The sequence below is a fragment of the Rhinolophus hipposideros genome, assembly GCF_964194185.1.
Source record: "Rhinolophus hipposideros genome assembly, chromosome: 3".
Lineage (NCBI taxonomy): Eukaryota > Metazoa > Chordata > Mammalia > Chiroptera > Rhinolophidae > Rhinolophus > Rhinolophus hipposideros.
In genome coordinates, this window is record NC_138049.1 from 34641453 (window position 1) to 34655031 (window position 13579).

At 34.0% G+C, this 13579-nt stretch overlaps 1 protein-coding gene across 2 annotated transcripts in view; it reads right to left on the reverse strand.

The window, feature by feature from the left end:
• Positions 1-758: 758 nt before the first annotated feature.
• Positions 759-13579, reverse strand: part of RNF217 (ring finger protein 217) — a 121064-nt gene continuing 108243 nt past the window's right edge. For both annotated transcript variants that reach the window (XM_081044927.1, XM_081044926.1), the window contains 3 exons: positions 10079-10280; positions 5328-5399; positions 759-3935 (listed from right to left, as the gene is read on the reverse strand). In XM_081044927.1, coding sequence (XP_080901053.1) covers positions 3862-3935; positions 5328-5399; positions 10079-10280 — 348 coding nt within the window. In that variant the 3' untranslated portion in view covers positions 759-3861. The remainder of the gene's footprint in view (positions 3936-5327; positions 5400-10078; positions 10281-13579) is intronic.

The window sequence follows — 13579 nt, forward strand, 5'->3', positions numbered from 1 at the left end:
GACAAGACACCCAACCTTACATACAGTCTAATCTATTTTTCTATGAATAATTGTGGTCACTCATAATTGCCAACATACTGCTTCCTACTTTTCACAATGGCATAATTAAGTTCCTTTGTAGAGCAACATGCATGAACATGGATAGTGTTAAAAAAAAATGTGACAAACATGATCAATTTATTTCATTTAAACCCCTCACTTTTCTTTTTTTTTTTTTACTCAATCCAAATATCAATGCATCTTTTTCGGATATCTGATAGACACCTCATTACATTTTATTTTTATTGGAATAGATGAATTTTCTTTTATACATTTTGGCAAGGTATGTATTTGGCTAATCAAGAAGGGGAAAGTATCCTGCAAAAGATGCTTTTCTTTTTAAAAATTATGCACTTCTATATAACCTTTCTTTTTCTCCAAGAAAAAAGTCTCAAATATACTATCTTTAGGATTTCATTCACTGAAAATGCATTAAAATTTTATTACAAATATCTTATAAAAACCAAATTAAAAAACTTATGGGAATGTTAACAAAAAGTGACAGCAATATATGTAAAGGATCTTCATTGATGCTTTATACTGGAGAAGTAAAAACAATCTTTATGCCCATTCAGTAGGGCACTAAACGAATAAATTAAAGTATAGCCCTATAATGGGTATGTAGTAATTTAGAAAAGAATGAGGTAAATCTATTTAAACTGTTATGAAAAGGTGTCTACCAATATATAATAAAATGAAAAACAGTCACAGGACAGTAAGAATATTATCATTATATTTGTATAAAACTAACATACACACAGACACATACAATCACAAACACTTATTTGTATATTTGTAGAAAGTGTCTGGAAGGACACACACCAAACCATTAATAGTGGTTACCCCTAGAAAACAAGGGGTGGTTTAGGCAGAGAAATTTGTGTTTTATAATTCTAAATGGTTTGATTTTTTAAAAGAAGTATATATTAAATTTACAATAAAAACATATAAAAATGACAACCTTTGGATAGAAAGATATTTATTTTATGTGTACGCTTCATTCTCTAAAGTAGTTTTGAGAACTCATCTCAAAAGTTATTACTATTGTTTTACCTTCATGTTGGCACTAACATATAAATAATCCTTTGTATTTTCTTCTTTCTTTTTAAGATCTTGACGACACTTAGTTAAAAAAAAAAAAAGACAAATAATTAAGTCACCAACAGGAAAAGGCCTAATATGTAACACTTTAAAAGAGAAAAATGCATACATTAATTAAAAAAAATCTACGCCATAGAAAAAGAACAATCCTGTGGAACACAGTGCATGTTAGCTCAAGCATTGATGAAACTGCTTTCACTGATAACAGATACCACTTTGTAACTGGAAAATTGGAACACTTCCAAATAATATAAAAATATCTCCTCAAGATAACTTATTCAAAGAAAGCACTAAAAATCCCTGAGTAGGCCAAAGACAACAGATACAATAACCGAAGAAAATAGATTATCTAAGACTAGAGAGTATGTTATTTAGCCAGTTGGTATATATGTATATGGCATATGTATTCATATGCATCTATGGGAATATTATATATGTGTACATATATCATACATAAACATATGGATAATATATATAACATACATAATATTTTATGGAAATATTATATATACATTCATATATATCATACATAAACATGTCCACTAGATTTAGAATCATCATATTCACATATTGTCAAAATAACACCTACATCTGGAAAAGACTAATTTATAAAAATTAAGCAATTTATGACAGAATTACATAGATTTAGGCTAGAAATTCTCAATCTCTCAGTTTTAATACTAGAGCATGTAGAATAGGCACTCGATAAATATTTGTTGAATGAATGGATGGATGGATGGATGAAAAGATCATTTTGTGAAACTAGAACACATCCCTTTTTCTTCTATCATGTTATGCTTTAGAAATATCCATTCCAGAACCATAAATGGTACACCCTCCTCTAACTGTAAATAGTCTAGTCCAGAAGTATGCGATAGCTATTCTGAGTGTTTTTCAGAAAGAATGGAAGTGTGTTGGCTTGTTATCTAACTTGTTCTGCAAGAAAACTTTTCTTGTTATGCAAGAAAACTTCACTGTCATGGATTTTTTAGGTCAAATAAAAATGATACATGTTCTTATATTCTGCAGCCCAAGACAAACTATCCATGTTAATGCATGTTTTATCACATAATGTATTTCAATTCAGACAAGGTTGCTGTCAAATAAATGCTACATCTATGCAGATAGCTAACTTTAAGGATTTGGAAACAAGTGAAAACTTTAGGCTTCTTAGGGGACTACTTCCTTTCTGCTGATGAGTTTTTGTGATCAAACAAAGGAATAACATAACTTAGTTACTTGTCCCTTTTCTTACTTTTAAAGACTTCTCAGCTTGGTAAAACTTCCTGAAAATATTTCCTTCTTTTTTTGTTTTGTTTGTTTGCTTCCTTCTCCAAAAGCAGTTTATATTTTAGATAAACCCACAAACACAAAAGTTTTGTTTTCAAATTATTCCTCCATAAGAAGACACCAGCACATTATTATGCATATAAGCAGCAAACATAAGAAAACTCCTTTAAAACTAGTACTTGTTTTCATGAAAAACTTGTAGACAAATTAAAAAGAGAGAAGAGGTAAGAAAATGGGGTAGTAAATAATATCACACCTTGACCTAAAGCAGAATTATCTGTAATTACAAATTGGTGAAAAATTAAGTAGAATAGGGACTTGTTTAAAGGTTTAAGCAGTTCTGTCTACAGCAAACTTGCTATTTAAATTAACTAATTTTGCCTGAAGGATTTATTCATATAGTGAAACGTATGCCAAAACATAAGAAATCTGAGAAAAACTGAATGTTCAGGTCTTAAGTTTCCTAAAATCAGTCTATCAGTTTTGCCAGTTTATAAAGTTCCATGATCCTTGGAGTGACATTGCACACATTTCTCTCTCTCTCTCTCTTCCTCGCTCTCTCTCTCTTTCTGTGTGTGTGTGTGTGTGTGTGTGTGTGTGTGTTTGAGACAAAGACAGCAAGAAACAGAAAGGGTCAACATTGAAATAGCCTGTTGTCTACATTGACTTTAATTTAGTACATTACCAAATTATGCCCACAAAGGAACCATCATCTTTAAATATGTCTATGGAAATGTGGAAAGAGTGTAGAGGCATGGAACTTGACAAGTACAAGGTTACTGGGCCAAGTTTTAATACAGATAGTTATACACACACACATTTGCACCCCTACACATACACACTTCAGTAACTCATGATTCTTCTCATTAACTTAGTTTCATTAGTTCCCTTTTGGGCATTGAGATTTTAAACAATGACAGAATCTGAAGAATGAAGGAATTATATTGTTTGGGCCACAGATGAAACCAGGGACGTACAGGGAGCCTTTATCTTCTGAAAAGTGGTGTTGCTTGTTGGTACAGGTGGCACTTCAGTTATTCACACCAAGTCTCACAAGATGGGCTAGAGGAGGGTTCAGATACAAAGATAATCCAAGCAATGTTCAGGAGAGGTACGCTCAGACAATTCTGAGGATAACTGGTTCTTAATGAAAATATTTTCTTCCAAGACTCATTAAGAAGGTCAGACTATGATACAGATGTTTATAGTGTATGAAAGTGACCAATTTTGTAAAGCAGCAATTTGTATAAGGACAGGGTACCATTTTGGGAGTGCACCGGCACTAGGACGTTGTGGCCTGCAGAGAAGCCCGGTGAGACGAGAGGGCAGAAGATTCCTCTCCGTGTTTTTCAAGATGCGACTCTCAGATGGGTATACCATTCTGTATAGGTCCTACCCGAACCAGCTTAGTTAGATGAACTCATCTGCCTTTCACCAGTGCATACCTGTCCGTGATCGTTTTCTCTGTTTTTTACAAAGGCAATAGATAGGAAATACAAATAAACCTAGGGGTTAAAAAAAAGAAAAAAGTTACACTAATTAAGAGGAGAGGCATTTAGGTTTACATAGTTGAACATTTTCCATTTTGCAAATGAATTACAAATAATTATTTAGCAACACATGAAAATAAAAAGAGGGAAGATACCTGTTATGGAACGTATCTACTTCTACAAGATTTCATTCTTTATTATTTTTCTTTAGCTCTCTCCCCTTTTTAACAATCTCAGTGATACCAGTTTGAATATGGAATAATGTTTTCTATCAAAATATCAAACCTTCGGTTTAAGTCTTCTTTATTATCTCTAGTCATATCATTTGCACACTATGGAATTCACACTTCAGTTTCAGGCAGAGGAGTCCATTACTTAACAACATGGGCTGTGGGCCACATGTCAGGTTTGATTCTCAGTTATACCACTTATGAAGAAGCCTTAATTTCCTCAACTGTAAAATGCAGATAATAATAGCATCTACTTTATAAAGTCCGACTCATTGTAAAAACTTAAATGTCAGTTACTTTATAATTCTATCTGTCCTACGCATTAACATTACTTTTTAAATAGAACTTTACATATGAAAAATTTATTTTATTTAGGAAAAAAACACACAAAAGAAATGCGATCTACTATGTGGAATAATTACATAGTATCTATAGCATTTAATTTAATATACTCTAAAGCAATGGTTTTTCTCAGGGTGTGGTCTCTGGACGAGCAGCATCAGCACTACCTGGGAACTTTTTAGAACTATTAAAAATCCACGAACCCTGCCACCATACTGAATCAGAAACTGTGGGGACAAATCAGCAACCTGTGCTTTAAACAGCCCTCCAGGTTCTTCTAAAACATGCTAGAGTCTGATAATCACTGCTTTAAAATATGTATTTTAATATACTTGTATGACCAAAACTGTACAAGTCACAGATACATTTTCTATTTGTCGGTCCTCAAGCATATGTTGGGTATATGCTCTTATACACATCGAAGGTATCTTTTTCACCAGGGCACCTTTCACTGGAACAAACCAAACACCCAAGGTATACCAGAGCCTCTTTCCTTTGATGTTCCTATCCAAACTCAGAATTGGAAAATCTGGGTTTCTAGTCCACTGAACTCTTTCACTAAAATACCAGTTCTATTAATACTGGTATTAAGAAGTGGTTAATAATGCTTTATTAGATATGTGGATCAAAGTGTCTGAAAAAGTGTCACACAAATACATCCCATATGAAACACGGGCCTCTGAATCTATAACTCATACACTAATTGCCTATCTAAAGCAAGCACGGAACAGTATCATGTCCACTTAATAACAGACTCAGATTATTAAATTTACACTCATATTGTCTCTATGGCACTCAAAGAATTCTAATCTCAGATATGTTAAGTGTTTCTTACCAATTACAACGGCTATGGCCCCTAGTGCTAATCCCAAGACCAGGATTAAAGGTGCAACGAATAATTTTCCAGCTGGAAAACAAAAGGCAAAATCATTTAAACAGTCTTAAAACAAAGTTACCCAACAATTTTAGCAATGTTTTTAAATACCACAGTGTATGCTAGTTTTTAAGAAGTCTGACTATAATTAAGGCAATATTTCTCTAAGGAAATATTTCAGGTGTAGAACAAATACACATATGTAAGTTTAGTAATTTAAGTCCTGGGCACATTAGTCAAACATCTCATAAATCATTTATCCTCCATAAGCAAAAAATTCCAAAGCCAGTGGATCACTTTATCTAACAGGACCGTTCACCTTTATGCTTTTCCTTTACATCTCTTCCATTTTCAATTTCCAAGATTCTGAAAGATTCAGACAGGAGCTACACATTCTGAGCTGTGTCTTGAAAATATAATTAGCTAGTAGGTACTACAGAGGGCTTTTGCCCAAGCCCACATCTGAAAACGTGATTTATCTATTTCCTGGGTCCAAAGAAAAATAATAATATGAATACCTAATAAACTGGGATAAATAAATGGGATGTTTCAGTACTATTGTTAGAGAAAACTTCCAATAAACATACAATATATTAAAGGTTATTCAAATTAATCATTTTAACAAATTTAAATAGGAAGCACTTATAAGAAGGCTAAATACTGATAAGGTTGCCAAATGGCATCTACTTGCCTTTTTCCCCCCTAAATAAATAAATAAACATGATAATAATAAACTCTAGTTCTATGCAAACATAACACAGAGTTCACAATCGGAATGGCACTAACTTTGAGAGGCACTAGCACAAAAAAAAGAGGCTGGTAGTTAATATCTTGTTATATAGTAATCTTGATCTTAAGGCTTGGAACACAGCAGTATATAGCTGCAAAACCCAAACACAAGAGATGAGGAAGGAATGGCAGGACATTGCAGCAGAATCACACAGCTGTTAAGAAAAGACAAAGCAAACGAACAAACAAAACAAACAGACTCAAATATATAGAGAATAACCTGATGGTTGCCAGATTGAAGGCGGGTTGAGGAGGCTGGGTGAAAAAGGTGAAGGGATTAAGAAGGGTATATTGGCAGTTACAAAATAGTCATGGGGATATAGTCAATAATATGGTAATTATTTATGATGTCAGATTGGTACTAGACTTATAAGGAGGAATCACTTCATAAATTATATAAATGTCTAACCACTATGTTCTACATCTGAAACTAATATAATAGTGAATGTCAATTGTAATTGAAAAAAAATAATTAAAAAAAGAATAAACCCGCAATACCATTCTACAAATTAAGCACAGTAATTTGAATAATAAATTACATTAGAAAAGGAAAAAAAAAGAAAGAAACATAAAGGAGCCATTTGTTGGAAATTTGTCAGAAAAATGTTAACTTTCTTATTCTTAAGAAATGGTCTTTGTAACCATTTGAAATCATGACCAGACAAATAGAAAATACAGTTCTTAATATCTAACTTAAAAAAACTGCTATTCAATTGACACAATGTCTAGCCATGGGTTTTACTTATATTTTTCGCCAATGACAGAATCTAAATAGTAATACTAAATCTTATTGAGCAATTACATTTCATACATTCTTAAAGCTATGCATAAGGTTAAAATATATTGGCTCACATATTTTAAAATAATCTGTTTTTTCCTGTACACATAGCTCAGTATGTTTCCTTTTTAAATAATTATCAATATATTTTCATAATATTAACGAAATATTACTGCAAAGTAACAGCACTGATTTTGTTTTCCAAACCTTACGTAGCTCAAAGACCCAGATACACGGTTTCTCTCTTTGGGAAGTAATAAACTTATTCCAATCATGCAATCAATGTTCAATACATGTTTAAGTCTACTTTTGAAACTGTCCTTAGAGATATAGCACACACTAATATTTTATCATATCTATTTATCATATCCTATTTATTCGAGTACTTAATTTTTTGTTTCTTTTTACTATTTTAAATTATACTTGCAAATAAACCATTGTCCTATCTAGATACACATTTTAAAATGCCCTTCACATTACTACCAAATTTCTTTGCAAAAGAATTACAGAAAATTTCCAATTCATTTAATAGTATATGAAAGTGGAGCATTAACTTGACAAAAATACTCGCTGATCAATAATCCAAAAAAAAAAATCTCATTGTATTTTAAATTATAACTCTACTAATAATATCGAACATTTTTAAACACATTTATTGGTTATTTGTATTTCTTCAATTCTGGTTTCAGATCTCATCTTTTTTTTTTAATGAGTATTTATTATTGGAGGGGTATCCATTGCTTTTCTTCATATAAATTATTTGCCATCCAGAAATCAGTTAAAAACCTACATTTTCTTTGCTAACAAATATTTTAATACTTTGAATATTTGCATGGAATAATATGAGAATGAAGCGTTTTTCTTCAGTCAGTTTTATTCCCAATGCCATTCACTGAATGGTCTGCCTACTTCTCCTTACGAGGGAGATGCCCTCATGTCAGAGGCTGCTGTTCATCTTTAAATCTCTGGTCTCCTTATTGTCTAGGAGCAGAATCTGTAGCTGCACACACGGCCACATGGGATGCAGACCATATTTCGTATCCTCCAGCTGTAAGAGAAGAGCAGGCCCTTTCTTTGCCTCTGTCCAAGGATACCTGGCAGCCATAGTCCCAAACTGAGTGAACAAACTGGGCTACATCCAAATGGACAGAGGGCAGGAGGGCTTTGCCATGATGCATCATCTCTCTTATATGGCAGGGAAGTAAATTTGTGACTTACAGAGTAACCCCTTTCCTTGCCTTTTCCACAGATGGAGAGGTGGAGATCACTCCACTGGGAGTTACGGTCCAATAGGAGGTAGGGACAGCTGTGCTGGAGGTGGGAAAATATGTGTGGGAGAGAGAGCTTGAAGGCAGCTGTTCTCTACTTTGTCAGGTTTGTTCTGGAATACACACACATGGAGTAGAAAATAGGCTAAAAATACCCTCACCTTCTCCCCATTTACAGAAAGCTGACCATAAAATTTTAAAATAAAAAACAGAAGGACTATACAGAGAAGATATTTCCTTCCTGACAATGTTTATGGGCAGTCCATTCCACAGGCTGTTATGTAACTTGACTTTTTTAATGACCTGAGAAGAGGATTCTAGTGGCATCTAGGTAAACAGTGAGAGGACACAAAGAGAATTCATCCAAAATATTATTGGACAAATACGGCAGGAAATAACTTTCCTTATTTAAGAATGCCTAAACAAAAAAAACAAAAGGGGGAAAAAAAGATGGTTAAAAAAAGATTACTTAAAATAAAAATGAAAGAAAACATCTTGCCAAAAAATGGCATTGAAGTGGGAAAGTTAATAACCAACAATGCAGAAAATTTAGGATTTTGTGTTTTAAGGTTGCTCTCTATATGTAAGGACTTACAAATAGGTTATAGTTCATAACTTAATTTACAGTTAGTTTTCTCATGGTAGTGCTGTTATAGATAGCTATCCCTCCAAAATCTATGTAAATATTGGTTATATAATTACAATGTGTAGCACTACAAAACAAATAAACAGAAAACAAACATTGAAAATCATTAAAACCGATCTTGACTATATTAAATGCTGTTGGCTATGGAAAATTATGTTTAAAGTTCAATAAGGATATTTATATACATCATGCAAGATTTTAGAAAATGATGGCACTGGTTTCCATAAGTTAAAGTGAATTTTAAAATTTATGTTCTGTCTTTTACCTGATAAAACGTATCATTTGTTCTGATTAACCATCATATCATTCTACAGAGGGGAATGGTTTGCAATAGCAATAAAGTGATGGAGGGCCAACGAGAGATAAATAAACGTTCATGAAGTAACTAGCCAAAAGTAGGTGGAAAAGTGGAAAAGTGGAAATGTAGAAGATGTTAACAAGTATTGCATATGCATGGGATAGATTGCCTGAGAAAGAAATAATGGAGTTCTTCATGATGAAAAGAGAGGAAGAAATCTCACAGTGGGTACATTCCAGAGAAGTAGTGAGCTATTGGAAGAACTATTAAATCAGAAGAACAATGAATCCCAGAAAGGAGGTAGCACTGGGCTAGAGTAGGAATCTGTGTTATGTTTCATATTTGTGTATGACACTGTGTATTGTTGAGTATGAAGAGGGATATTTAAACTTGGGTTTGCATGCAATGAGGATATTTGATACTCATTTCATTAACTGTTGTTATTAATATTAACTATTAATACAATAGAAAAATATATACAATGACTTATCAACTATATAGATACAATAGAACTCCATTACGGAGCTCTGAAACATAATGGATTTTTTTGTATTGTACTGTATGTCCTCCATGAATGAATAGAGGATATGTGGAAGATTTGCTGCTGGGTATTATCAACATAAAAATAAATGTGACATTGTTTCTTTTAACAAGTGGCTTACAATAGGGTTTCAGAAATTCAAAAGATTAATAACTTCACATTTCTGCAGTATAATGAATAATTTGTTTTTCGAACAAAATCTGCTTGCTCATGTAAGTAAGGTCCTACTAACAAACTTAAATTTTTAATTTTAATCTTCTTCCTGTTTTGGGGTGAAGTCCCCACTAGAATACCTGGCAGGTGCTCCGAATTATCATGGCTGTTACATTTCTAAGTTCTAGCATCTCTGCTTACTTCCCAGGGAAAAGTCCTGGAAGCCATGGGATACTCACCACAGACCGACCCTCGCACTAATCTCCTTAGATGAGGTCTCTCTGGGAGGTAGCGGTATTTGCATCCAAATATACTGAGGTTTGATGTGTGGTCTCCAAAGAAACGGAGCTGGCGGTATCTCTCCCCACATCGATAACAAAAGTTAGTGTTACACTGTGAACAGGTCATATGGTCACATCCTTCAGTCCTCTGGATGTGGATCTGTATCAGCAAAGAGGGAAAGAGAACGAAAGGTTATCAAGATTTTAAAAAGTAAAATCTAGCAAATGTTGTGGAACAACACTTACAAGTTTCTGCAAGATAAAAGCCTTTCACTGTTTTCCTGAGACTGTCAATTTACTTATAATCACATTCTCCAAGATCATGTTTGTATCAAATACTTCCTGTGTACAAAGCTCAATAACATTTCAGGTACAATGTTGGCTGATTTTGACCGATATATAATCTATCACATCCCAAAGAAAACTCACATATCTTTCTAGACAAACACCTAACTCAATGGTTAGGAGGAAATTTAAAATTTCCTCCTGTGAAAGTATATTTTGCTTATATATACTTTGCTACGATCAGCAAGAACAAAGTGACTTGGGGAGTAAGAGGAGGTAAAGAGTATTCCTTAAAAGTAAGGATTATGTACATTTTTTGTGAATAAACATTAAGGAACAGAAAGCTCTTTTTGTGGAAGAAAACGATAGCAGCTATAAGTGTATTCACAATGTCATGTTAATTTCACAATGCCAACTCTAATACCATTTGCGAATATGTTTATAGACTTGTTTGCATCATGCCATCTGGGCGACTAAATATTTTCCTCTAATGCTGCAGTTAAGTTACATGTAAATATAGTTTCATCCATAATGTAACAAAGAATTTATTCTTAAATAGTATACCATAGACCCAATGTGATAGTCACTGTCTCAAGTACCGAGGCCATGTTATAATCAAAATATTACTCTTTGAAATATAATGGATGCGTGACTCAGAATCCTCATAGACACTAATAAATCGATGCCATCTTTCACTCAAATATGTGCACAATTTGTTAGTTGAGCACTTATGAAAGAAAACATATTATTTCATTAAAAAAGGTTTGGTTATACTGCCCAACTCTCTTGTGATTAAAACAGGACCAACTAAAAAGAGTTTCCATTTCACTACAGAGTAGGCACCTACTACATTAAAGTCACATACCACTTATTCTTATATTTTATATATATATATATATATATATGTATAGTGTATATAAAGTTCTTCGTTTAGAAAACTTATTTAAAATGTTCCCAATACCATATTTGACTTTGCTTTGGGACTAGTGTGTCAGTGAATGTTTTAACGCAGTTGAGAACATCACAATTAATAGGTGAGTGAAACCCTCCAGTGGTTGCTTGACTCTTGTCTGCTGGCCTTGGCCACAGTCCACAACTGTAATATTTCATTTGAAATCATGCTCTCCTTCCCTGATACACAATGTAGCTCCCTGATCTTTGGTGGTAGCACAGTTATAATCATTTTTCCAAAAACTGGACAATGATTATGGAAATAGCATGAAATCATTCAGGAAAAAGAGAATGTCTTAATGTGAAAAGAGAAATTAAAACACTGAGAGATAAAGAAAGTTATCCATTTCAAAATATAACCTTATTTTATAAGTTTTCAGAATAAAAAGTTTGAAGTTGCTAAATCCAAATCATATGCAGTATTTCAGTTTTAGTGATAAAATAACTAAAATTTTAAACTTTCATTTAAATAAACAATATGAATTTTAAAAGGACATTTGAGGCCACCTTTAAAACAACAAAAGATTTATCATAGTAATGGATAAAGTTTCATTTCAGCAATATATATATTTGTGAATCCATCCATCCATCCATTCATCCTTCTGTCTATCCACCCGTCTGTCTGTCTGTCTGCCTGCCTACCTACCTATTATCTGACTATCAATCTACCTATCTGGAAAGCTTCTAGGTTATGGTGACACTATTGAAGCAGTAGTAACTAAGCAGAGAGCAGCACATTATAGGCAGTGCAATGATTGGCACACAGTAGGCTCATAATACATGGTAAGTGAATGAACCAACGAAGAAAGTTAACTAAGTGTCTGGCAGGATGTTAGGTATTCAAAATCATTAGGTTGAGTGTAGGATGAATGTGCATTCCCTCCTAGTGACTGATTGATTCTTGGCAGGTAAGCCTCAGTCTCACAGGGAGGATGAAAGAACCGGGGCTTTGACTTTAAGAAGCCCTGTGTTTAAATTCTGGCTCCACTAGCTGCACAAAATGAAGTTACCTGACTTCACCTCAATTTAGGTGGCATTACTTAGGTGAGAATAAAAATGTGATCATATATGTAGAGTGCCTAACCCATTGTTTGGCACATACTGAGTCAGATCAATGTTGGTTCCCATTTATCCCTTGCCCTTTACTCACCGAAAAATGTGAGAAATAAAATACCTGGACAATGTAACTGCACAGGCCCAGACTGACAGGTGGTCTCCTTTCTCACTTCTTCATGTGGGTAATTCTTTGGCAGATGCTGGACTAGAGAGCACTTTCCTAGACAGACACGTGCTAGCGTGTGGTCAAGGGTATTGAGCATCTGTGGTCAAGGGTTACTAACAAATTGTTATTTGGACAATACAAGCAAGACTTACTCTTCTTGCTATTGGAAAACTCATCCTTTTAAAATTACATTGAAATTGTGTTTTTCCTTTACCTGACAGTCTAGTCAGTGTGGATCCAGGTATTGTGGGGCCTGAAAGTTATCTAACCAGCCTTCTTTTAGGAGAAGAATGTAAATTACAAACAAATTAGATGCAAGGTCGAAAAAGAAACTTGTGCAGGTGAGGGTCTCTGAAGCGTAGGCTCTGTAGCTTCCTGGTAAATCTGCCCCTAGTCCAGCACTTCCCCTCTAGTGTCTGTTTCTGGGAATGATTTTTGGAAACTGATTACTCTGCCCCATCCACTTAGCACAGTAGATGGCGTTCAGGAATAATGTCGGCCAAAGGTTCCTATTGGACCCGGATCCATGTCTGATCCATTACCACCTGAACACTAGGAGAAAACATGTTCAAAGAGAACTGCTGAGCACCCAGAATAAAGGTTATTTCATCATACACTCAACTTTTGACTCTATGTTGTATTTGATTTTAAAGTGGAGACGATAAAGCTTAACAGTTCCTGGTCACGTAGCAGTGTTGTGTTTGACCTCTAAAGAGAAAATGACTAATATTTGCTCAGAGCCCGTTATGTGCCAAGCATTGTACATATATTAGCACCTTTCAGCCTCATAACCATATCGTGAGACTGGCAGTCTTACTCATAACCAGAGATCAGAAAAGTAATCTGCTGCAGTGAATGCAGAAAGGATTTTGATTTATGTCTGCTTCTTCATTATGCTAAGCAGACTCTTATTATAAACTTAAAAATAAAACCAGAGGGTCAGTCATAGTTTTTGTTAATTGACAGCATAATTTTTGCACTTAGCAAACATGTCTGCTCTC